At 43.7% G+C, this 26,100-nt stretch overlaps 1 protein-coding gene across 1 annotated transcript in view; it reads left to right on the forward strand.

The window, feature by feature from the left end:
- Window positions 1-25,868, forward strand: part of brf1a (BRF1 general transcription factor IIIB subunit a) — a 94,368-nt gene extending 68,500 nt beyond the window's left edge. The window contains exons 17-19 of the mRNA XM_030443622.1: window positions 15,061-15,112; window positions 22,598-22,781; window positions 23,641-25,868. Of these exons, the coding sequence (XP_030299482.1) occupies window positions 15,061-15,112; window positions 22,598-22,781; window positions 23,641-23,678 (274 nt within the window). The 3' untranslated portion in view covers window positions 23,679-25,868. The remainder of the gene's footprint in view (window positions 1-15,060; window positions 15,113-22,597; window positions 22,782-23,640) is intronic.
- The last annotated feature ends 232 nt before the right edge of the window (window positions 25,869-26,100 follow it).

A 26,100-nucleotide genomic window follows, 5' to 3' on the forward strand; every position in this document is an offset into this window, starting at 1 on the left:
GTATATAAAGTTCCTGCAAACTCAACAACTCACAAAATCATGCAATTTTTAAAGGGAGTCTGGTAACTTTCTCCACGGGCGGCAAAGAAATTGCCTTTAAATTTCATATAACAGTGTCACAAAGTTTGTTTAGTTTCTTCTCACTCATCAACTCTGAAAATGATGCATTTTGTGAAGCAAGTCTGGAGGTTTCGCCTCCTCTTTTTAGATCAGGGTGTTTTTTTTTTTTTCAGATGTATCACAAAACAAAAATGCAACTTCAAACAAGAAAACAAGCTCCTGTCCATGACCAGAGTAATGGATCATCAATACATTTGCAGCCAGATATCCAAACAAAAACATACTATATAAATAAGTTGGTTAAGCCTTTTGCTGCCATGCCTTCAACAAAGAATATAAATGGTTGCGTGTCGTAGGATTTTCTGATGGTATATCTGATTTTTCCTTGGTGCAGATGACATATAACCTCTGTAATCCTTTGGCCATATGTTGGAAGGAGAGAATCCTTCCATTTGGATAATATAAACCTTCTGGACAACAGAAAGCAGAAGGCCATCATATTAATATTGCACCAGTTGAGGGGGAATCCACCTGGAGAGGAGCAATTAGTTAATTTAATGAAGAAGGGTTTCACATATTCTAGGAAAGGCAATGGCAAATATTGCATATGGTGGCAATTATCATAATATTTGATATTATCTAATATCAGTCCAAGCCCACTCGTCAGCCATTTGTGCATCGCCATGTGCAGTGTATGTTTAAAGAGTTAGTGTTGGTGAATTCATAAACCAAACATTAATCCCTCAAGTCAACAGTCGTCTGAAGGAGAAAGAGGAGACGAGTGACTTTGACGTGAAGGTGAATGAAGCGAAACAAACTCTTTGTTCGGTTCTTCCATCAGCGCTGTTGCTGTTTTTATTCCATTTACAAAAATAAGTGTGTTATATACGACATGACATTGAAGTGTTACTCAGTAGGGCGCGTATTTATTTGAACTAAAGTAAATTCAACTTTGGCACCAAAACAACAACACTGTGATTAAACTTCCAGTCAGGAATCCGTTCAAAACATTGTGAATTAATCAGTGTTGACTCGAGCTTTAACGAGGTAAAGGAGGGAAAAGAGAGACCGACGGGAATATTTTTATAGAGACATAAGAGGGGAAAGTGCCGACAGAAAAAGAAATGGTGTCAGAGGAAAAGAGAAAGATGTGACCTCGTTGTGGAGGTGAAGGAGGCAGGAAGAGACGAGCAGCGACGGGGAGATTAAGACAGACAAACAGAAGAGCTTTTATAAGAGGTTAAGAAGTGAGGAGGGTAAACAAACTGAGTGGAAGCTGAGAGACAGGAAAAATACAACCTGGAGCACTTAAACACTCTTTAAAAGCTGGTAATTGATGATGTATCTCCTGTTTGTTCCTCTGTCGACTGTGGATGTCTGAGCTGACCGAGGCAGCGTGTGGTTGAATCTTCTATAACCGTATGTGTAACTTGATAGTGATTCTTTTCACGTCATGATTCAGCACCAATCTGCCGGTCGATCTCATGCTCCCCAGAGATTCAACTTGCTTGAAACCTAGACGGACCAATCCAACATTACTTGCAGAGAGAACAATGGCTTTGGATTTGGAAGTGTTGATCTTTATCTTGAGTGTTTCACCTGGCTGCAAACCAAAGACCGTCATGGTCTGATGAGGCGAACAGAACCACATCGTCTGCAAAGAGTTGCACTTCTAACGTCCCCAAAAATGACGACTCTCCTACGTCTGGATGCAAATTACAAAAATACAAACAGAAGTGTGACGGTGGACAACCCTGGCAGAGTCTAGTTGAAAACATAGAACAAGTAAATCAGTTCAAGCACGGTAAAAAATAATGAAACTAACAGAAAATGTTCCTCAGAAAAGTAATTTGCTTCTACAGCACTGACTGTTTCTGGGAGGAAATCCATCTAATTAGAGCTCAGTAGTCAAACATCTATACATTTCTTTTAAACCAGAAAACGGACCAGAATTCAATGCAGCCACTGTATAATTTATTGAATTTAGCATAAAGAAGCAACTGGAGGTTTCCAGGCTGGAAGGACTCATGATCTGAGCTTTGTTAAAGGCTTCCTTGAAATATAAAGAATTTCTTGTCGAAGTAGCGATTCAGCTATTCAGCCGTTGTTGATGATATTATTTACCCTTGTACTTTTTCTACTGTGACACGACCTAAAATCCTCCAGACAATAACCTCAGAAACTAATAGTCAGATGATGTGCAGCCGTGGTATCCAAACAGTGGAGGATTCGTCCCTCAGAGATAAAGGAATTTGAACAACAATGTGCAGATATCACTGTGGCGGTCATGTTATCCTCCGTCTGGATGATGGTATGGTAAATATGACAGCTATGGCATCCAAACGGAATTCGTGCCAACAGCTTGTGTTACATTTTGTTCCAACAAACCATGAAACTCCACAGACAATCCTGCATATTTCCCCTGAATACTGGTGGAGCTGCCGTTGGTCTGAACACGTCTCTAATTCCTTTCTCATGGACGTGTCAGCAGGATGCACATGTGCAGACAGCAGGCCGAGCCATCAAACCAACAGCTTTATGTTGCGGTGTCAAGATGAATATATCAAGAACTGTAAGGACAGAAAGACAAAGATTTCTTAGTTTTCCTGACTTTTAAAGAGTCGAGGAGCTGAACACAAAGTCTGTCAGAAGAAACTACACAGCAGTATCATTTTCATCAATTCGTTGCTCTCAATACCGACGCGAACTGATGATACAGCTGCAGCGCCGTTACAGTAATTATGTAAAAACTTTAATATTTCTACATGATGGAGAGCGATGAGGAGGACAAGTAGGAGTTAAAGTCACAGTGAAAAAGCCTCTTTTGCGAGCAGCAGATTAGAACAAATCCAGGAGGAGGAGGAGGAGATGTGATTCAGCAGAAGAGGAGGATGTTCAGTACACCAGGTTCTTTTTGAAGAGATGAGATTCTCGCCTACAGTGAAGCTCTGATTTCTGGACTGAAATGGAACGCCGATAAAAAGCCTCTTTTTATCAAAGCGTTGTAATTGAGCCTCTCACAGCTAAATTTGTTATACTTAGATTAAATGTGCGTCGGATGCGAATCAACTTGTTTTTGAGTTGTTACGAAAATTAGATTTTTGGACTTGCTGAGCAGTGGCAGGACTGTGGAGCATGTTTTTATGTGTGGGTGTCACATCCTGCCAACAAAAGCAGAGAAGAAGAAGAAGAAGAAGAAGACTGCTAGCAAATAAACATGGATGTAAAAAATGTAGGATTTGAACTATTTAAAAGAAAAATTGGCATTGCAAATGTTCTCAGAGGAAAGACATGAATTCCACATTTATGTATCTCAGTGATGCACATGATTCATGTTGTTGTGATCGCTGAATGTAAAGTTTTAATTGTTTACACCTTTCAGCCATTTGGCCTGTTGATGAATCGCAGAGTGAAATGTGTTCAGATCCTTCAGTGAGAAGCCACAAATATATCTTAAAGGAGTCATCACCCGGAAATCGCAATTTCTCTTGTTAAATCATGCATATTGGTGTTGGACCTCTGTTGAAACTTGCCTGAAAAGCTGGAGTTTGAAAGTGGCTTATTTTTTTCGCTTTGGCTCTTTTTCCGAACAGGAATAGCGCACAGTAGTGCGCGTTCCTAAAGCACGAGATTTTGACTCTGCTCCTGTGGTGACGTTACCACAGGAGGCTACTTGCATATTAAGCATCGGCTCACAGCCGTCCTCAGCCAGAGTGAGCACGCCGAATCTGCTTATTTCTCTGTCATTTTCACGCCATACATCGTCACCGCCAGCATTAAAACTCAGGTCTTACATGTAAAACACGAGTGTGAAAAGTAAGACGGAAAAAAAAAAGAATTTACCATTCAGAGACATCCTGCTGTAAACGTGTCTCTTCCACCGTCTCTGCCTCTTCACTCTCCCGTTCGGTTTCCGACTCCGGCTCGTACATAAATGCCTGAATTCCGTAAGGTTTGTCATTTAGTGTGTGCGCCATGACAGCGGGCTGTTTATGTGTTGGAGTCTGTGTGCATGCAGGCTCGCCCCCCATTCCGGCTCTGTCCTTCCTGCGGCCAATCAACGCGCGCCTCATTACATATTAATACAATGCACATCCGGACCGGTCAAAACCTCGCGCATAATCTCGCGTGAGAAAGTCGCGGTATGAAAAAGTGTCAGAACAAGCTCTATGTTTGATTTTTTTTTTATTATTTTTTTTCTAATAAGTTTTAAGAATTGATCCAAAGCAATCCAAGAGGGACTGGATATGTAAAAAACCAGGTGATGACTCCTTTAAAGGAAAACTTAAAAGCACAGTCAGTCATTTCTGCAGCAAACTGTCTCTCAGTCACAGCAGTGAAAACAAAAGCTGTAGTTTGATGTGAGGAAGTGTTGGATCATGGGAGTTGTTGTCCTCGTTAAACAACCAGTATTACAGTTAATGCAGAAAGTGTGAAGAAGCAGAAAATGGAAATGCTCAAGTTAAGTTGTTATCACAGCATTTGATTCAATGTAGTTTTAATTATCACGAACAAGAATACAAACAAAAACAACACAAGCAGACTTTAAGATCCAGAGAAGTTGTTGGTATAAATCAGAACCTGAGCCCGGCGTCTCGTCTCTGCGGTGCTGTGAGATCCGGAGGTCGTCTCAGCACCGTGTGTGGGGGATGTGTCGTGCTACATACGGCCCTTTTGTTTCCCTCTGGGAGTGATTTATACACGACCGCTGTGTCGCACAGCGAGGCCCTGCGTCCGCTGGGCATCAGGAGCCACTCCCCGCTGCTGTAAACCGTTGCCATGGAGACGGGGGGTCTGCCAAAAAGTCTGCCGCCGGCAGCGCCGTTTGACGGCCGTTTGACCTCCGACCTCCACAAGTGACTGCAGGACTCTCCCAGTGGGCTCAGATTAATCGCTGCTGTCACGCCGATCGCTCCAGAGTGTAAACTGTGGCGCCCCGAGAGCTCGAGTCTCAGTGTTGGTTCAGAGGTTTGAATCCCGCCGGGACCACACGGGATAACATTTATTCTGCTGTCATCATCCGCAACGTTTACAGGTTTTATCTTGAAGGAAAACTAACAACTTGGTTTTCTTGTTTCTTTAGTTTTTTTGTGATCAGTTGCGTTGATGTACGGGAAAGTTGCTTCCTCAGTCGTCCATCCTACCTTTCTTCCAGTCTTCCTTCCTTCCATCCATCCTTGAAAGTTAAACTTTTTATGTATTTATTGACAAAATCCTGAGAAAAAAATAAGAGAAATCAAATTTAGCGTTTCAGTTTTAATCCTCAAAGTAGATTTAACAAATGCAACCAACATATTTCACGAAATGGCAAGTTGTTTTTTTTTTTAAATAAAAATGTTTAAAAAAGTGAAAAATATGAGCCTTCATTGGAAAAAACAAATTATGTAGATTTAATTTAATTTAAAAGTAGTTTTGAGTTCAAACTTTTGGTTTCTGCTCCTCAGATGTGAATATTTGCTGATTTGAATCTCGGCCTGATAAAATAAGATATGTGAAGACATCATCATGACCTCTGGGACAAATATGGCCAATATTTACTCACATTTTAAACACCAAAAACTTAAAGTATTAATGAAGAAAGGACTTGACAGATTAATCATTAATTTATCTAATCATTAGCTGCAGCACTGAGACTTGATGCGATGCCTGGTGGTTTGATTCATCTGTGTTTCAGACATCTATAAAAGGACATTTTGACTGATGTTTTTCATTAAAAAGGTTTTAATATTACAACATAACAACTCATCACAAGTTGTAACATCAAGAAAAATACAATTAATGAGATCAGACAGGAGTCATCGACTTCAATTAACACAAATAACCAAACTAATTTGTTTCTTTACTTCAATGAAAACCTATAAAAGTCAAATGAAACTGCAGTTGGAGTTTTTCTCTCAGTCGTCGTGTCGTACGAACGTTTAACTAAACTGAGATCAAGGCAGAGTCGACCTGAATGAGAGTGAACAGAAGAAAGCCATCTGCCTGTCTAGAAAATCATTAACACATCCAGCATGTTAACAAAAGGCTCAACAAAACAGTTTGAAGAGTCAGTGAGGAGCTCCACAGAGGACAAAGAGGAAGCAAACACACATGCGATCATGTAGAGAGCAGCAGACGGTCACCTGGGTCACTCCACACCGAGAAACCACCGACACAAAGTGAAATACTGAGAAAATGAACATCTGATGGAGTGAAAGAGGAGCTGAGTAAAGTCTGGAGCGTGAGCCTGAATACTAACGCCATGTGATTTCCTGCAGAGGGGTGGGAAGCTCGTTCCACAGGGACGGATTTTAAATGCTCACTTCCTCTCCGATAAAGAATTTCTGCATGCTAATTAAGGAAAGTTTCCCCGAACGAAATGTCAATAAATCCCCAAACTAGGCAGCATACAGCAGGCCGCTAATTTTCTTTCTCCTACCATTTCTCACATAAAATTAAAAAGCTAAAAGGCGATAATAGATAATTAAATAACGAGAACTAAGTGTGAATATGCAGCTCCCATCAGCCTCGTGGAGCTTTATAGTGAGTTTGAGCTCATTGTTCCACCGTCTGCCTATAACTTTGCTGCAAAAGCTTTAAAAGCCCTTCATACTCGACCTGCTCAGAGACGAGCTGGTGAACACAGCGGAGCGTTTAGCAGCTACAGAGACAAATATTCCCCTCGGGAGCTGGTGGAGACCAAAAACTGAGCTACAAGAGAGAGAAGAGAGGCACAAACACGACTACAAATGAACGACCGTGCTGGGAAACAACACTCTTCAATCATTATGAATGTTGTTTGCAATATAATGACTAAAGACCAACATCACCATTTGAGTTTAGATTGGTTTCCTATAAAGCGTTTTGAATCCCGTCAGCCACCGGGTTCAAAATCTGGCTGGAAATTGAAAGCTCGATCTGTTTTGATGTCTCAATTTTGGACCAAATTAATGGAAAAGTCACACTTTAAGCCTCCACGTGCGTCTCTCAGTCTCATTCTGGTGATTACTGAAATGTCAATAAATAGATAATAAATAAAAGCCCTTTATACTCGACCTGCTCAGAGACGAGCTGGTGAACACAGCGGAGCGTTTAGCAGCTACAGAGACAAATATTTCCCTCGGGAGCTGGTGGAGACCAATAACTGAGCTAAAAGAGAGAAGATCGGACAAACTCGACTACAAATGAACAATCATGTTGAGAAAACAACACATATTTGCTTCAACTTCCATTATTATTGGAGTTTAGATCATTTACTATGAAGCTTTTCTCCATTTTGCACCAAATTAATGGAAACATTCACACTTTATGCCTCCACACGCGCAAAGTTTTTGGATCCGTCTCTCGGTCTCATTCTTGTGATGATATCTCAAGAACGCTTTAAGGGAATTTCTTCAAATTTGGCACAAACATCCACTTTTTTGTCTGTTGTTGATGATGATTCCAACAGAATTATACCCAAATGTCTGACAGGATAAATTCATGAAGTTAGGATGTTTTTATATCCAAAAGTGCGAGGAGGCAATACGACCTCGAGGCAGTAATTCTAGTTTCCTTTTAAATTTAATCTAATTTCTCTATATTTTGACATTTTTGTTCCCATTAATCATTAAAAACTGTTAACATTTACTCTGGAAAAGCAAAAGCAACATTACTTTTGACTTACTGAATGTTTGTTGACAGATTTTATGGCCTCCCTCTGACTCCAGACTCTACAGCAGCTTTAATGTTTTATATAAAATGTTTGTTTGATGGATTTTGCTGCCGTATCCTGTGAAGGAGGTGTTTGAAGTTTTAAGTCTATTATGGTAAATATTGTAGAGCAGCATGTAGAGATAAAGTTTGTTTTGTCCTTTTTTAAAATAGAAAACTTTTCTTCTTTTTCTAATTACGACTTATGAAGTTGTCGCAGCAATTTTACCGAGTTGGAGACATCAAAGCCTGCAATTAGTTCTACTACCTGCTGGTTGTTTTTATTTGTGAAAGCTTGTTTCCACCTCTTTAACTTTATTTCTCTTTTCTTTGAGGCCTCGGTTCACTTCACGGCCCATTTAAGGAAACAAACGTTGTGCTGGAAAATCCATCCACACCTTTTTCCTGCATTTTGCTGTTGTGCAGCTGAAGCGTGATGACGGTCGAGCTAACAGCGTTGAGTTGAGGTTAAAGGGCGATTTCACTGCACCAGCTGCACCGTCGGAGTCAGAGAGGTGGAAAAATCTACATGTGAAACAACTGAGAAGAAAAATGTGGATGTTTGAAATTTAAGCTTCACGTCAAATCGAGTAACTTAAGATCTGAAGTGTGTCGAAGATCCAATGTGAGCTTTTTTTGTTTATTCTAAAGAATCGTGGGTGACTTTGTCGTCTTTGTAGTGACACGCCTGTGTGTGTGTGTGTGTGTGTGTGTGTGTGAAAGATCATATTCATGTTAACCCTTTGATCCCTCTCAGACTTCATGACTCTGTGTGTGTGTGTAGGTGTGTGTTAATGGCATGTGATCCTCCCCGTTCGTCTGATTAGTGGTGTGTGACACTGTGATCCTCCCCTCAGGTCACGCCACCAGCTAATGACATCACACACACACACACACACACACACACACACACACACACACACACACACACACACAGGACAGAGACACACACTGTGATCCTTTATAGAAACACTTTATCGCTCTTTCTGTCCCAAACATACGTTTTCCCGTCCACCAGAAAAGCCAGACTACATTCTGTTTTGTCACACTCCCATTAGTGTGTGTGTGTGTGTGTTGAGCCTGCTGCCTTTAACACCCCCCTCCCGTCTAAACGAATGTCTAATCTCCGTTCACAAGACCAGTCACGGTCCCCAAAATATCTGCGAAGGACGAGCCGAGCGCCGCAGTGTGTAGCCGAGCGCTAAATGACCCAGAAATCCCATCCATCTGGAGAAATGTCACAGCTCTCATCAAACGGCCACGCATGGGTTACTGGCTTATTAAATATGGCCTCTTAAGAGAGTGTGTGTGTGTGTGTGTGTGTGTGTGTGTGTGTGTGTGTGTGTGTGTGTGTGTGTGTGTGTGTGTGTGTGTTAAATTATCTCATAAGCACAGAGAACGTGATGGAAATCCCCCCGATGTGACGTTGTCTGGGTGTGGCCCGTTTTTCTTAAATCCAGCCTATTTGTGATAATTGATGAGACACGTGTGAACACATGTATTTATGACTAAGGTGTTTTGCTGGCTTACAATATTGATTGATGCTTATTTTAGTCACAGATATTGATAACATGGGATTGGAAACAAAGGTGTCGGGCGCTGGAGAAGTAGTCTTAAAAAGGTTTTTTAAGACAACAACGGCTCCTTTTCTTTACATGTTAAATTATAAAACAGGTTTAGTCTTAGAACTTGCAAAAGTCTGATCTTTCATATTTCGCTTATTTATAATTTCATAACTCTCAGAAGTATAATGAGTCAAAGACAGGCTGGTTTTATCAGCTTTGTCTTTTTATTTTGTGACCCCAATACAAAAAAACTGCAAATTATTGACAGCTGTCATTGAACATCTCTTCAAATTTGAAATCTTTGTTGACATTTGATAACTTAAACATCTTTTAAAATCAATTCAATGATTGTTTTTGCAGAAAAATAACTATATTTTTCGATGTAAAGTATTTTTTTGCAACAAAAGCTACAATAATGTCTCAGCTTGACTATCAAAACCCGTCCCGTTAGCTAACTGGCATGTAGAGCTGTTCCCGACCCACTTCTGCTTCGTTTGCGTGTCGTTGCAGCGAGTCTTAAAACAATGACGCGCTTGTCTCGATCCGTGCAGCACCGGCCTGGTCACAGTCGTCAGCACGGCCCGGTTGGCACCTCCTCCGGAGCAGGTCCATCGCTCGGCTCTACTAAACAGAACGGTTTGAAGATGTCATCAAGCTTCCAGCACAACACATTCAGCAGAGAGATTTCTGTCCATTGTTGTCTGAACCTGCACGTCTACACTTTGAGGCTCAAGGTGATTCGTTCAGCAGTTGGAGGTTATTCCAACAATTTAATACAAAGTCCTCACACGTGTGCCGGCGGAGTGTGTTTGTGCACACGTGGCCGTCTATATAATCCTGTCTTCTGTGAATCTGCAGTACCAGGATCTGTGTGTGTGTGTGTGTGTGTGTGTCTCTGTGTGTGTGTGTGTGTGTGTGTGTGTGTGTGTGTGTCTCTGTGTGTGTGTGTGTGTGTGTGTGTGTGTGTGTGTGTGTGTGTTGAATGGGGTCAGCGCTGCGTGGACCGTCCAGAGGAGAAGAAAACACAATCAGTTCTTTTGGCTGAATCTGCGTCTCCTCCTGCCAAGCTGCACACCGGCCCACAATGCACTGCAGCCTGCTGAATGGACACAACTCTCACAAATGAGTGTGTGTGTGTGTGAGTCTCTATTGTGTGTCTGTATACAAGGTTGTGTGTATTTTGTGTGTGTGTACTTTAGTGTCTGGGAAAGTATGAGTGGGCACCGTGGTTGCGTGTGTTCGGGGTTTTTCTGTGATTATGCCTGATTTAATTGTGCTGAAGGAGGCTGTGTGTGTGTGTGTGTGTGTGTGTGTGTGTGTGTGCGTGTGTTCGTGTGTGTGTGTGTGTGTGTGTGTTTGCCTCCGAGGACCCAGCCAGTCCCCAGCTGGAAAATCGAGTTGGAAGCTCAGATTATTATCATCATTTATTTACATCCGAGCTCATCGCAGAACTAATTTCATTCGGCTCCCGGTTTGCAGATTATTCCTGCTCTCCGTCTCGGACGCCCCTCTCGTTCACGTTATTGATTGGATTATCGTATGAATAATGAAATTATAACCTGACGTCGGTTTGTCGGTTTACTCCGTGCAGGAGCTCCGACGCACTGATTGGAAACAGAAGTCGATTTAAAGAAAACAAACAGATGCAATCACATGGAGAGGCTCGTTGAGAACGTCTCACCTCGATGCTAACGAGCTAAACAACCACAAAATGTCAACAAGACGCGCAAACACGGCTGATGATGTAAATCAGAAGAGACACAACACGCTGCGGCACGGTTGTAAGATCTATAACATGACAAGGAGGGTTTTATTAAAATGAAAATGGCTCTGAGGCAGGAAATGGAATCACAGACGTGGACGTGATGATGAGAGAGACGCCAGCAGCTTCTGGTTTCTCTCAGTAATCCAGTTTTTAGTGTTTTCTGTCCGTCTTGATAATTCCCGCTGTAATGTGACCAGAGATGCTGAGTAAAGGGGACATTGTTTATTAAATATCATGTTTAGCTGATAACGTTTTCAAAGCGTAGAATCTAGATCGTGTTTGAGCGCCGAGAGGAGGAAAATCAGAGGAGTCGGGGGGAGAAAAGAGTCAGAACTGGACGGTCAGAATTTTAAGAAGTGAAGAGGCCCTTTTCTGAATTATTCATAAACGTCTTCCATCCAAAACTCCAGTCTGCTGATTTGCATTCACTTTGACCAGATCTCCCGCTGCAGATGAGCAGTTACACCACAGTAAATAAAACCCCGAGCAGCTGCAGACTGCGGGGAGAGTCGACAGTCGAGGTTAAACTTAAAGTACAGCTCTGCTTTCTGCTAAACGCCGACGTCAGCATGTTAACGTCAAGTCACGTCCTGAGTTCTTCACCGTTTGTGAGGAAAGTTGATGTCTGAATCTCATTTCCAGTTTTAGGATTGGAGGTAAAATGTTGAATCGTCTCTAACGTCTCTAAAAAAAAGCATCTTATTTTACTCTTAAAAAGCTCATTTTTCTTTGTGACCATTCGAAGCTCACTGACGTTCCCAGTCTTCCTTCCTCCTGTATTCCTTCCCTTTCCTCCTTGCATCCTCCCTCCTTCCCTTCCTGCTTGGAGATGAATTTGTCGTATTGATTATTAAAGCTTGTGTGATTGGAGTCACATGCAGGTCAACGATCTTTCGATGAGACTCTGGACGTAATCCGACTCTTACATTTCCTCTCAGCCTGCTCCCTCGTTTCCTTCCCTTTCCTCCTTGTATCCTCCCTCCTTCCCTTCTGGGTTGGAGATGAATTATCTGCATTGGTTTCTGATCCACATGTGATTGGAGTCACATGCAGGTCAGCGATCTTTTGATGGGATTATAGATTAAATCCTACTCCCTCATTTCCTTCCCTTGTGTCCTCACCTCCTTCTTTGCTGCCTTGTTTCCCTCAGACTCTCTCTTCCTCTTTTCTCGCTGCCACTCGTCCATCTTTATTATTCTCCGGCTCACTTCCTCCTCTTCCTCAGCCTTTTCTCACCTTCTGCCTGTTTGCTCGCCTTCATCCCTCCCTCGCTGTTCCCTCCTCCCTCCCTCCCTCCCTCCCTCCCTCCCCCAGTGTCCGGGTCAGGGCCCAGGGGAGCGACTATAGTCTAGCACATGTACGGGGGCCCTGAATAGTTCTCTCAACGGGGAGCGAATCGCCGGCCTGGTTGGGATTTTCTAATGAGCTCTGAGAAAGGAGGGGGGTGAAGAAGCCACATTCACTGCTGCCCGTCCTCCTCCCCCCTCTCTCCCCTGGTTAAAGCAGATTAATTAAAAGCTCACTCCCGCTCTCTCTCTTATCAGGGAGAGTCGAGCACTTACTGTAAGCCTCCAGGGAGGGCTCAGTGCCGGGCCGGGTGGGCAGGGAAGGGGGCGGGGAGCCTCCGGGAACGATGCTAATTCCAGCCAGTGGGACGACGGGACGGCTGCTGAGGAATTACTGCTGCTGGTGCGTTCATCGCTGATTATCTTCTGCCGCTGTCGAGGAAGAGATGGAGCTCGCAGACAGACAGACAGCCGGCCTGTCACTCACAGTTTGGGCTCATTTCACATTCACACCTTTTTTTTTTTTTTTTTTTTTTTTTTTGTGTCTTGCTGGGAAATCTGAGCCTGAAGCCAGCAGAGACTCAAAGACCGGCCGTAATAATCGAAATGAAATCCTCAACCGATATTGTGCCGACGAGTAAATCCTGTAATAAAGACTGTAATGAATATATTATATAAATAAATAAATATAGTGATGCTGGTTACAGGCAGACCTTTAATAACATCCAGCTGTGCTCTCACACGGCAGGACGCAGCAGTAATTGTTGTGAAGACTATTAATAATACAGCGATTATAAAGAATTGTTATATTTTCACCTCGAGGCAGCCGTGACGCTCACATTTCTACAAAAAAAAGGAAATTATTGGAGTTTTTGCCATGTTAGCCGTTAGCATCTCTATCTGTTAGATTAATGGCCCTTAATTGTCTCCTGATATCCGTCGAGCCCGGCAGAAGAACGTCATCGACACGAGATCCTCTTTTGACTCTTTATCCAGTAACACACGATGATGATGATGATGATGATGATGTCGTCTATGTTGATATTTAGAGATTTAAATACGGAGATGTTCGTTGTGTTAAAAGTCGATAAAAAACAAGAAACACTTTGGAAAGGAGTTGAAACCTTTCCTGCTTTCTCATCTCACGAGCTAGAAAACACTTTGCCTCCTGTTCTTTATTTTGTACTTTTTTTTCTTTTCAGTGCTGAAGTTGACCTCGAATGTCAGACTGTCGGTTTCAGCATGAGGTTGGAAAGGTGTTGAGGAGGAGAAGGTTTTCTAAAGCTGTTCAGCTACCTGCCAAACACTTCTGATGGAGTGCACCGCTGCCTTTGTGTTGTTTGGTGATTTAGTCAGGCGGCTCTGATCCAGGACGATCTTAAAGAAACAGAAAACCTCGAGGTGAACACCTGATCATTTATAAACTCTCCGACGTGTGTCCTTGTTTAAAATAAACCCACATATATACGAGCCAGGAGGACAAACAGGCCAACGTGAGCTTATTGAAGATATATCTGTATCCATCCTCCACAAACTGCATCAATCATATGAAAAACACAATCCGGCCTCAGAAGACTCTCAGTATAAATCAGGCTCTTATTTTGAAGCTCGTACTCTCATGACATTAAAGATTCATGTTATCACATTCATTATTACAGGATTTTACTGTTGACACGACGGAGACGCTGGATTTCATTTAGATTCTGAGTCGTCTGTGTTTCGGTGTCGAGCGTCGTAAGTCTCCTCGCTGGCTTCAGGCACCAAAACTCACAAACAAGCAAATGGAAAAGAAGGACGAGCGGCTGTAAATGAAACGGACTCGGCGTCCTCGCTGCTGAGGTGAACAATGAAATATAATCCCAGCGGTCCGCAGAGGGAGAGAGAGGTTTTATTGTCTTCCTAATGTCTGGAAAAATAATGTCTGGAAATGAATACCGCCGCTCTCGCTCTCTCGCCGGCTTTGGGAGGTTCATAAAATCTGTACATTTAATTCACTGGTGGACTCGCTGGCATTTCTGACTGAACTTCAGTGTGAGTGATGATACAGAAACAGGGAGGGAACGTGCGTCTGTGGTAGACTGAAGTAAATGTGCTCAAATATTCCTATTAAGGACAATTTTGAGGGTGAGTTTTTGCATTTTAGAGGAACTTTTTACTCACTATTCACTATTTATTTGAGAATTACTTTGCGGTTTTGGCTCTGATTCTCTGTCAAATCTGCAAATTTTAACTAATTTATTGTAATTACTGCATCACAGTTGAACGCCTCCATGCATACATCATGCTGGTGTTTCTGAGCTGTGGCGTTGAATAATGACGGGATCACAGACCTTTGACCTCTTGATTATAAACCTTTGACCGCCACAATCTAATCAGTTCATCCTCCAGTCCATGTTGACCTTTGTGCCAAAATTGGATATCGATAATGTGTTCACGAGAACGGGACGCCATGAGGTCACAGAAAGCTTTTATTGTCATTTATTGCTGCTCCTGAAGACGATCAGTTCATCATCATTTCTTATAAATGTGAAGAAATTCCCTCAAAACCGTTGCAGAGGCATAAAAACAAACAAACTCTGGATTTAAAATACATCATGCAACATGTTTTTAATCCTCAGTAGTAAAGTGAAGATGTTAAAAGTGAAATGAGACTGTGCAGAAAAGTTTCGTCTGTGCTGACGTCGTGTTGTCGTCGCTGTGGTTTGTGTTGCAGGTTGCAGCCGTTCATCACCGGTCAGCCCAGCAAGAAGCTCGCCGTGGAGCAGGTGAGCCGCCGTTCATCTTCATCACATCTGCTCTTCGTCTCCGTCACTCGCTCGCTCACTTCAGACTCCGGCCGGCTTCACTCAAAACGTGCACGATCGCTCAGTCACCCAGTCAATCACCGGGACAGATAAGTTCCTGCTGCACTCACTCAGTTATCTGCTTCACGTTACACAGCGGCAGCCTGAACGTCATCGCTGCTGTTTACCACAATCTCTTGTCCAAGCAGCTAAAAACAGCACAATTTCTAATGATTCATACCCTGTGAAACATTTTGCCATGTCTTTAATAATGTGGGATGTCTCTGTGTGAGCAATCGTTTAAATTTAGACGTAGGGACGGTACATGCCAATGTTTCAGGGCACAAAGTGGACCATTTTAATTTCATTAGTGATGGTTGTTGTGTAATGATGTGTTCACCACCAGTGGAACAAATGTTCACCTCGTGTTCCTCGCATGAGTTTGATAACAGGATCACTGAAACAGGAGTGAAGATAAATCACAAAAGTTTAAAAATGATCTCTGAGCTCTCCTTCCGTCAGTAAACAGCTCCGGATCAGATCAGAACCTGATGAGACTCCGAGTGTTTATTCCTCCAGAAGCTCTGGATCTGCACCCGACTCTCTGCACCTACAGTTTATTGTCAGTAGGAAATATCTAGCGTTTGTTTACAATAAGAAAAGAACAGATTATCACCAATTACCTCCTTTTTTAAAACACTAAAGGGCGTTCAGACCGAACGCGATAGACGCGAATACAATTGCTTGAGACGTTTGTATCGCGCTGCTTGATCATTTTGGACTATTCACGCTTGTTGCGCTTGATGCTCAGGGAGAAAAGACGACGCTCTTGCCAGCTCATTTTTGAACCGGTATTTCTCAACCCGCTCTCTTTCCACGTCGATCATGGCTGATATCACCACCGTTGCTGCACTGTACCTGCTGTACAAGTCCCAGAAACGCCGGAAAACCACCTGCCGTCCTGTCTGGGTTCATGAAGTCCTCCGGAGACACACAGAGCTGGGGGAATTTCACTGTCTCCTCCAGGAGCTCCGTCTGGATGACGACCGGTTCCAGCGGTACCTCAGGCTGACCGGAGCCCAGTTCCAGGACCTGTTAGCTCGGGTCGGTGCCCACACACAGACCAACATGGAGGAGAAGCTAATTGTAGCTGAGTGTAAACAACCGTACGTGAGTGACGTCGGCAGCTTGAACTCGTCGCTGATCTGATGTCGCGGCGCGATGCCGCCTGAATAGTTCGATATTTTCAACTTTATTCGCGTCGCTTCAGACGCTTCAATCATTCGTGTCATCGTGCCATTTACATTGATTTTCAATGTAGAGTTGCTGCTCAATTTGCATCTATTGTGTTCGGTCTGAACGATCCTTAATGAGGCTGAAGCTGCAGCCGGACTCTCTGTAGCTCTCTGCCAGTCTGTCTGTCAGTCTCTCCATTAAAAGCTGATCTCTGATTGCTGGGGATAAATAAATCTCCCATCAGGCCGTGTGAGAGGTGAACCTTCACTTTGTCTTTGTTTGTCCTCCATAATCACTCCTCCCTCCCTCCCTCCCTCCCTCCCTCTCTCTCTCTCTCTCCCTCCGGTGTTTTCACTGCTCCTAAAACTCTGACAGGGTCTTAAATATGGCCTTAAACTTGAACGTAAAACCGTCTTTAACAGCACTTTTAGGAGACTTTTTTATTTTTTTTTACCGCCCTGCAGTGATGGGCTTCTGTTGGCCGGCTGCCGGCTTTTAGATGAATCCACAAAGAACAAGGTTACTGGTACAATATGAGTCCTATCTGCTGCAGAAACCCAGGATGTCTTTGAACAGTTAATTTCAGGATGTCCTCGTTCCGCCCATTTATAGCTTCACAGCGTCCATCAGACATCTTCAGGGAGAAATGGGACAGATTGTCCAACTTTGTTTCTTAATTTGATTTTTAAATTGGTCCCAAATTCAATCACAGGTAGCTTTACATCCTCTTCAAAGTCTTCACTTCCTGGACTTAATATACACTCTGTACTCGTATCTCATTTTACACATTGCTAACTGTCCTTTCGTCTCCTCCCGCTTCACTCCGCTGCTCATCTGCCTCATTTTCTCCTGATTTACTTCTCTCTTCTCACCACGTCTGACATCTTCCTCTTCATCGAGGAGCAAAGAGGCAGCAGTTATTTTCAGAGTCCAGCAGCTGGGGAAAGTTTTAAAGTCTGTTGTGACTGACAGTTGGCTTTAATGGATATAAAACTGCTGGTGGAAGGTGAACAACAGTGTTAGAGAATATACGACTCTCGGAAAAAGTTGCAAGCCCTGAAGGGACGAAGACGACTACGACTGGTGGATTTTAGTGAGAAACGTCCAATCAGAGAGCTTCAAACTCTGTTACTGAGGCGAGATACTTCATCATAAAACATCCAGCAGTTTAAATTAATATTCAGCAACTCGGATGGATTTTGTCCTTCGTAGAAACAAAGAAGTGTTTTCATTGTGTTTGACTTCTTTTCCGTCGTTGCTGCAGCTGAGGCTCATGGGTAATGTAGTTTTTAGAGACATAACTGATGGATAAAACCTGAAGTTTGTTGAGAGAAATCTTTTTGGAGCGGTTCTCTCTAGTGACGCCAAATTTTGAATGTAAAAAAATGTAAGATGGACTTTCACAAACTCATCAGCGGTCATGGAGGTTTCTGTCGGAGTTGACCGTCTTGTTGTTGACTCTCGTATGTAAACAGAGCGACGTGGAAACTCGTGTTTCTAAATTAAGGATATCAATAAAGGGCAACTATCAGAATAGTCTCGTACATCGGGGGGAAACGGTGACTCTCACAGTTACTCCTCCATCCTCTTTTTCCTCATCACTCCCTTCACGCCTCCCTGGAGTCCTGCTCGCTCTCCTTCCCGTTAATGCTTCGCTCTGCTGCCGTCCTCTTTCCCGTCATTCTCCTTTTATATTTCCTCTCCTTCTCCACATTCCTTTTCCATCCCTCCATCTCCCTCCTCCTCCTCCTCCTCCTCCCTGCGTCTTTGTCTCCCTCTCCATCATGTGCTGTTGGCAGCTCTGAATGGAGGAGCTCGGGGAGCTCAGGCTCTGTCAACCAGGAAGAAAACATTGCCACGAGGGGCCGGGTCAACAAGGCTTGTTACTTAGCAACCCCCCTCACCTCCCCCTGGGAACTGGAGGCAAACGGCCGTCGCCATTGGCTGAGGCCGCCCCTCGCTCGCTGCTCCGGTTATGTAATGTTGCAGCGACAGGACCGGTCTGAAAAGAGATGTTTGTGCTCTTTCTGTTCATCACTCGACAAAAAAGCGATTCCCTTCACCCTCGTCAGTGACCCGGCAATTAGTCAGTACACTTTTTTAAACAAGCAGAGGGAGGAAACGATCGCTTTACAGACAGAGAAGGAGTAAGGAGTTGATTTCTGCCAGTTGAAACCGGCCCAGCTGTTCCCTCTCTTCCTTCAGACTGACTCTCAGGCTGTGGAGGAGCTCACAGCGCCGTCGGAGACGTGGGGATTTTCAGAGAGGCTTAGAAATCTGAAAAAGGGTGATGAGGTCACGGGAGAGGGGCTCTGAGCTGCAGACAGTCGCTCTGGCGTTGCAGCTATAGTCTGCTTATGCAAGCAATAGTCTTGGCAATTGATGGCTGAGTCTATTTGAAGTTGGTTCTCAGAGAAGCTGTCAGGCCCGGCCAGCGGTAAACCACATGACGTGCAGCGTTTTCAGCTCGTCCTGCAGAGAAGCTGCGACCTCCTGGCTCACCCCGACCAAGCCGAGCTTCACTGAGAGGCTGAACTGGCTCTAATTAGAGTTATTTTATACACATCTGTTTGAAAGGAGAAGGCAGAATTACAGTTATTGAGTTATGAAACAGTTAGTTCCCGTTCTTGCCAGTGTACAATACAATAAACTAGGCTGGTGTGCTGAGAAAGATCTGGATGTGTCTTTAAAACATCACCAAAATGAAGCTGAACCAAACCTTCCGTCAGTTTTACGCCACACGTTGACAATAATAGCTGCTGAAACCGAATTAACAATCAGTTTATCACCTGCAGCGATGCTTTCATTGAGGTAGTGAAAAAACCTGCACAAAATAAACTCAGAAACAGCAGAGAAAGTTAATATTTTACACCTGTTGTCTTTACAAAACAGAATAATTCAACCATAAACTGTCCAAACTCATGTTCCTCTCTTTAACCGAACTATAACGAGCTTAACTGCCTTTTTAACTCATCATAAAAACATGTTAAATAAATAAATCTCTGTCACTGAACCTCGTCTGGTTTGGCTGAAGTAGTTTCCTCCAGCGTTCGCTGTTCCTGCCTCTTATTTGTGTCGACTGGAGTTTGTTTTGCGTCGTAGAAAACTGGTTTACCGCTGATTAATTCACTGAGCCACTAATTATGCTAATCATGACGGGGGGTGCGTGTGGAGAACCCGCCGACTGCACAACAAAAAGTGCCGCTCGCGATTTATATCTGGAAATGTCACGTTTGATACGACAGGACGTGATTACTGCCGGTTAACCTGCAGTTCTCTGTGATTTATCCTCCTCAGCGTGCCTCAGCGTTTAATCCTGACTGTTTTTTTTTTTCTGCTCTCAGTTAATTTTGTTCTGCCGGTTGTTCCACGCGTGAGTAACTGCAGGCGATCGCATGTCGACATCCTCACACCAATAAAACCTCGCAGAGCCGCCGTTTCCTGGTTTCGAGTGGCATTCTCACTCCTAACGAGCAGCTCCCTCGTTAAAGGATGGAGACTCGGACTGAGCGAGAAAGTAGAAAAGTAGAGTTGGAGGACTCGCTCCTGATCAACATTATCTCTGTGTGAATACCAACAGACACATTTAGCAGCTCTCGCCCCCTCATTAGTCGGCGGCGGCGTGTTTACGCCCAGATGTTTTCTTCTTAATGATTTGTTTGAGCGTCCAGCTCCTGTGATGAGGAGTCAACGAGAGACGAGAGAAACCAGCAGTGGATGTTTTATGCTTTTGATATTTCTATTTTCTCTCGCCGTGTAATCGCTGGCAGCATATCAAAAATCTGAGAAGGAAGTGGGAAGAAATCGAGGAGAGCCGGAGCTGAAAAAAAATGAGAATCGATGTTTAATGGAACAAAGGAAGGAGAAGAGGAAGAGAAGGAAGGATGTGGGCAGAGTAAAAGAAAAGGTAGGAAGAAAGGAAGGAAGGCAGGAGGAGGAAATGAAAGGCAAATTGGAGGCAGGGATGGCAGGAGGAGGAAGCCCCCAGCTGGGACTCCAACAGGCTGTTGCTGAGGAGAACAGAAATATCTCTCCGTCACACTGTGGACCCTCCACCTGCTTCTCCTCCTGCTTTATAATTAGCCTGGCTGAAGGGAAAGTGAGAACACGCAGGTTTCCTTTTAGTCGCTGTGGAAAAACTGCAGATGACGGCTTCCCTCTGCAAAAAATGTACATTTGTCTCGCTCCAAAGCAGCACAGAGAGTCTGCTTTTAGATATTTTATTAGTTCCTCCGTCCAGCGGCAGGCAGAGAGGAGAGAGGAACCAAATTAAATCCACGGCAGCGAGCTCACCTGTCCTCCCAGGTGGAACGGTTTGTTTGGTATCTATACGGTTCATCGCTAAGCAGAATAAATATCGCTCAGACTGAAGTGGAGGAGTCGTTCTTCAGGACGAGATGAGTGTGTGTCCGAGGGGAAATTTTCTTTGTTCTGCAGCAGCTCAGTTTTAGAAACACATCGCTCAAATCAGTGCAATAAGTGGAGCCACAGCGACGAGTCGGCTGGCGTCTTTTACCACGATTGGCTGGCAGGCGACACATCAGGCTGAACGTTCGGCCTAGAGCATCTTTGGTCCTCATCTTTGTGCCGAGTCCCGCTCTGTTGGCACCAGTCGGCCCGTGTTAGCAGCATCAGTGAGAGAAATCACTCCAGGCTCATCTCTACACCATCTTTGTTTGTCCACACTGAACCAAACCGTGCTAGCATAACGCTGCTCTAGTGCGCCCGGTATTAAGGATCCAACACCTGGTGTTTTGTTTTTAATGTTTCCTCTGTTTCAGACGCTGTTTTTCAGGCAGTCCGTCACGTATGAATTCTGTATTTTTGTTCTCATATAAGAAGCTGAAGAAACGACCTGCGCCCACATTAGTTGTTCGTTCTGTAACGTTGTTTTACAAGTAATTTCTCTTTTATTTGTTGAGTGAAGGATCTGTTTAGTTGTCAGACTGTGAACATCAGACCGACACACTACCTCTGTATCTGTAACTAGTAATCCCCCTTTTTTACTGAATGTATCTGTAATCTAATTACATTTTCTTTCTTTAACTACCAGAATAGTTTCCTTATTTTTTTTGTATCTTAATTACATAATCCTGTCAGTCAAACTTATATAACAAACTTAATGTGCAGACACAAAAGAAAACCAAACAAGCTTATTTGTCCCTGTGTAATGAATCTTTATTGTCGCACCAAATACACACAACAACATGCAGATTAACATCAGAACTTGCAGCAGCAGCGAATATCGTCACAAGATTCCCGCCTTGAAGGGCGGTGTGGACGAGGCGTCTGATTGGCTGTAATTAAAACCAGTAGTCAGTTATCTTTTTTAATTTCAACCTAAATGATTTCACATCATCTGCTGCAGCTTTTACTCCTCACTGATTGAACAAAGAGAGAAACCGACCCAACAGAAACTTTCCGTGTTTTTTTTTTTTGCCCTGCGGTCGTTTTTGTGATCAAATGCACAAAAAAACATGAAACGGAACATTTGACGCTGGCGTGAATCTGCAGCTCTGACGTTTGTTGTTTCTGTTCCACTGCTGGTCGTCTCTCCGTCCTCTCCGACCTTTTTATCACACCAGTTTATTTTCCCTTCCTGCTGTTTTTTTGATCAAAGCGGCTCCATTTTTGTCTCCCAGAATGCAACTGGAAAAAGCCTCTCCCGGCTGCAGACCTGCGGGTGGAGGAGGAGGGTGGTCGTCACATTCTTGAACATTTGACGTCTCCACGAGGACGATGTTGTCGGGGTGAAATTTAAAGGGCGCTCTAATTACATTTCTGCCCCCCCGCTCGCCTCAGCCCTTCATTTTTTTAATTTCGTTTTATGAACTCTGAAGGGTATTTGTGCCCCGAGGCTCCGGTTCCGTTCTGACCCGGTGTAGCTCGGCTGGTGACTGTGCAGATTTTTTAAATGTAGAGTCCTTAATGAGAGAATAACGAGCGAGATGTAAGCTGATAAAGGTTGTGGTCACGCTCCGCCGCGCTGTTAGTCACATGTGAGATGGAAATATCTCCTCTCCGCCCTGCAGCACCATCAGCACCATCAGCACCATCAGCACCACCACCACTATGTTTATTATTTTTTTAGCATTTTAAAGGAAGTGGGACATATGAGATCAGATCTAGTTTAGATTTCCCCGGAGCGCTCGTGTGTCACGCAGAGGAAAATATTAAAAACACGGAACACACTCCGCTGCTCACCACCAACAATATTTCCTGTTTGCTCAGAGCTCCGGCCCCCTGCCGCTGCCCGTGGGAGTCCCCGCCGCCGCCGCCGCCACCACCGCCGCTGCAGCTGAAGGAGTAGTGGTGGAGAGCGGGCCGGTCGTCTACGATGACGTGGCTGCTGATGAGGAAGAAGAGGACGAGGACGAGCCTTGTGTCAGCGCCATGGATCTGTTCGGCAGCAACGGTGAGTTTAAACACAGTTTGTGAGCTGTTGATGGAAGCTCGTCTCTTCGGGCCGAGTGAGTCGATGATCTGAACTTTTTGAATGTCGTTGACACCGACAGCATCGCCGTGTCGGACTGTGAAACTGTTGGAGTCGCTGTTTTAATGAATGTGCCTGTGCGGGTCACGGCTCAGACTCCTGGTATGTTTTAATGAGCCCTCGCTAAGATTACATTTCTTCACTTTACGTCTCTGGCTGTTAAACTTTAAGGTCCCCGACTCTGCCACAATAAAAAGTCCTGAGCTGCTTAATTGATTCCTGTAGAGAAGCTCTTTGTTTGCGCTCCTGCCTCCCCTCGCGGTGAGGTCAGAGGTCAGGGTCGGCACCTCGGGAGCTGCTGGAGACTCGGGTCAGTCGGTGAGAAGTGACGGTTCTCACATTTTACTGGTCCGACCTGTTGTCACACCACGCTGAGCTCCACTCCGTCACTCAGGAGCCGTCCGTTAAAATCAGTGTTTTCCGGTGAGCTCACTTCTGTGGAGCCTTTTTCAAAAGTCACGTTTCCACCACAGGAATTTACCTGAGGCACGAGGAACTCGACACCGCGTTTCTGCATCAGAGACGCTTTTTTTCACGCCCCAAAAAGTCCAAATCTGCAGCCTCAGACCAGTTTGTGAACGTGGAGCAACAGAAGAGAGCCGACAACATCTACAGCAGCAATATTAATCCTGAAATGTTAGAAATCACACACTTGTACAGGCAGTCGACACATTTCTGGTGGCTGTAAAAAAAACCCACAGAAGATAATTTAACACTCCTGATTGTTTCCTCAGTGAATAAACGTGTTTCTGATCCGTTCTGTCTGTTTGTCACCCTCCAGAATACGGCTGTGACGGAGATTACGACGAAGGATTCTAGCAGCGGTTATTACCTTCATCTTGTTCGGACAATACGAACCCTTCAGCGTATCAAATGTTTACTCGCGGGGACTCGAAGCGACTGCAGCTACAGGTGGGAGCTGTGATGCTACGAGGAGCGAGAGATCCCCATCAGGAATACATGTGAAAAAAATCACACTCCTGCTTCCATCTGGTGTCCCAGCTGGACTAAACTGGGAGGACGCAGGCAGACGTGGTGACGTGGAAATAAGGGACACGAGTGTGTTAATCAGTGCGGTGCAGAGAGGTGGGAATGTTCCAGCAGGTCGTTGATTTGCAGGCGAGAAGTCAGTTAATATCTCTGTTGTTTCAGCAGCATTTAGATGATAAATACAGTATAAATGAGTCATAACCAGTCGCTTCACTGAAATATTCTCAGTTAACTGCTGCTGAAACATCTGCAGCTTCGTCACGTCACAGAAGATACAGAGCATCCTGTGGATTTTCAAAATAAGACACCCTGTGCAGACTTTGTTCATGTCTCAAATCATTTTCCTTTAGTGACTGTAGAGAACTTCTGTGATCTTAATCCTTGGCTGTAAGTCGCGCTTCTTTCCCTCGTGGGACCTCGTTTCTTTATGGTTGTGAACGGAGAGGTGCAAATATATTTCTGATATGATTTTTGTCAATTTAGAAGATAATTTTTAAACTCAAGAAAGTCTCAGTTTGTGATAAAACTATTGAAATATCCGACTGTGAAAATACATCATTATAAAGACGACAGTCTCGTTGAACGCTCACCAGAACTCATAACTTCATAAACTTCAGTTTTCAATATGAGCAGATTTATTGTGATTTTAATACGTTTTCTGCCCAGGTACCAGCTATGTTGGGGTTTATGACATATATTGAGCAAGACGAGCGATTTTACACAAAACTAAATAATATTTGACCCTCTTTATGACAAACAGAAACTTTCTAGACCTGCAGGATTATCTTTGAAGATGACAAACGTCTAATTAATGGCAATATTGAAACAGTATCAAAAAATATATTTGACTCTTAACGTTAACTTTTCCTAGAATAAGGTAACGTCCCATGAGGTCGACCAGAAGCTGCAGGACTTCAGCTCTGACTCTGCTGTGACAGTTTGAAGTAAAAGTCCAATTTCCACCTCCTTTAACACCAACGTTAGGTGTGAAACAGACGCTCGAGTCAACAAATCGTGCAGAGAAAATGCTCCATTTGTTAAACGCTCCTTCACTTATAAACTGAATTCATCCCGGTTTTAAACTGGATGTCTTCTGTCCTGCAAACTATAAAAACCAGCGACTGTGCAGCACTCGGCAGACGGCTGCGTCGCCTCTGGACTGGAACATTTCCTCCCTGGCTCGGTCGCGATGTAGCAGAAAGAGAAGCCGATCAAAAAGCTAAACGTATCATCTCTGAACTTGCACTTCTGCATCTTAACACTCGAGTACTTAACAGTATGACTCCTCCTGATCACTAACTCTGTCAGAAACTATGCTGCGTCTCTTAACAACAAGCGTCAGGTAGCGTGAGATCAATCATCAGTTTCAGTGTTTGCAAACTACAAAAAGTATTCTCCTTCATTTGTGGTTAAGAGGAGGTTGATCTGTAACCAGCCTCAGCGCTCTGATCAATATTTATGAATGCCTTAGGTGATTAGTGGAGCGACACGCGCTGTCGGCTCTGCTGAAACCAAAGTACAACAAAGAGGTTGCCTTCGAACAAAGCGTGCCAATGTTTGCTGAGATGTGATTAAATCTAAAGATGCTGAGATTTTAATTCCAGATATTTCACATAAGGAGAAACGAGAGTTTGATTGATGGTTTGATGAGTTTTATGTTACATTTTAATTTAGTTTGGAGCTTTTTCTTAATTGTTTTCAGGCTGAATCTGTGTGATTAATTTATGAGACCGTATCTTTTGATTAATGTTAAATATTCTTCAAAGCCAGGATGTAAATACGTTCTCTGCAATATTATATTTTCCAGAAGAAGTCGGAGCCGATCAGAGAAAAGATCTATTTTGTATTTAAGCTTTTATGATTTTTGGTGTTGAGGTGAAACAGATTGTGGCCTTCTCACTGACGTATGGAACGAGGCGTCGGCTGGACGGCTCGCTGCTGCTACAGGTCCTGATGTTACATCTGCATTCTGCTGTGTGCATCTGCTGCTACAGTAAAGATTCACTACACGGGAACAAAGCTGCTGCTGTGGTGTTTTCTTTTGTCTCTGCACATTTAGTGTTATTACAGATGTTCTCCTCTTCATGGTGACGTACAGGCTCAGTGGGTTATGTAATTAGGATACAAAAGAAAAGGTAACTGTATTCTAGTAAAGGTACAGAAACGATATCACAAAGTCTGCAACGATACAAGACGATATCATGTGTCCATTTAACACAGTTACATTTATATCAGCTCACAAAAAGCAACA

This window comes from Sparus aurata, chromosome 16, assembly GCF_900880675.1.
Source record: "Sparus aurata chromosome 16, fSpaAur1.1, whole genome shotgun sequence".
Lineage (NCBI taxonomy): Eukaryota > Metazoa > Chordata > Actinopteri > Spariformes > Sparidae > Sparus > Sparus aurata.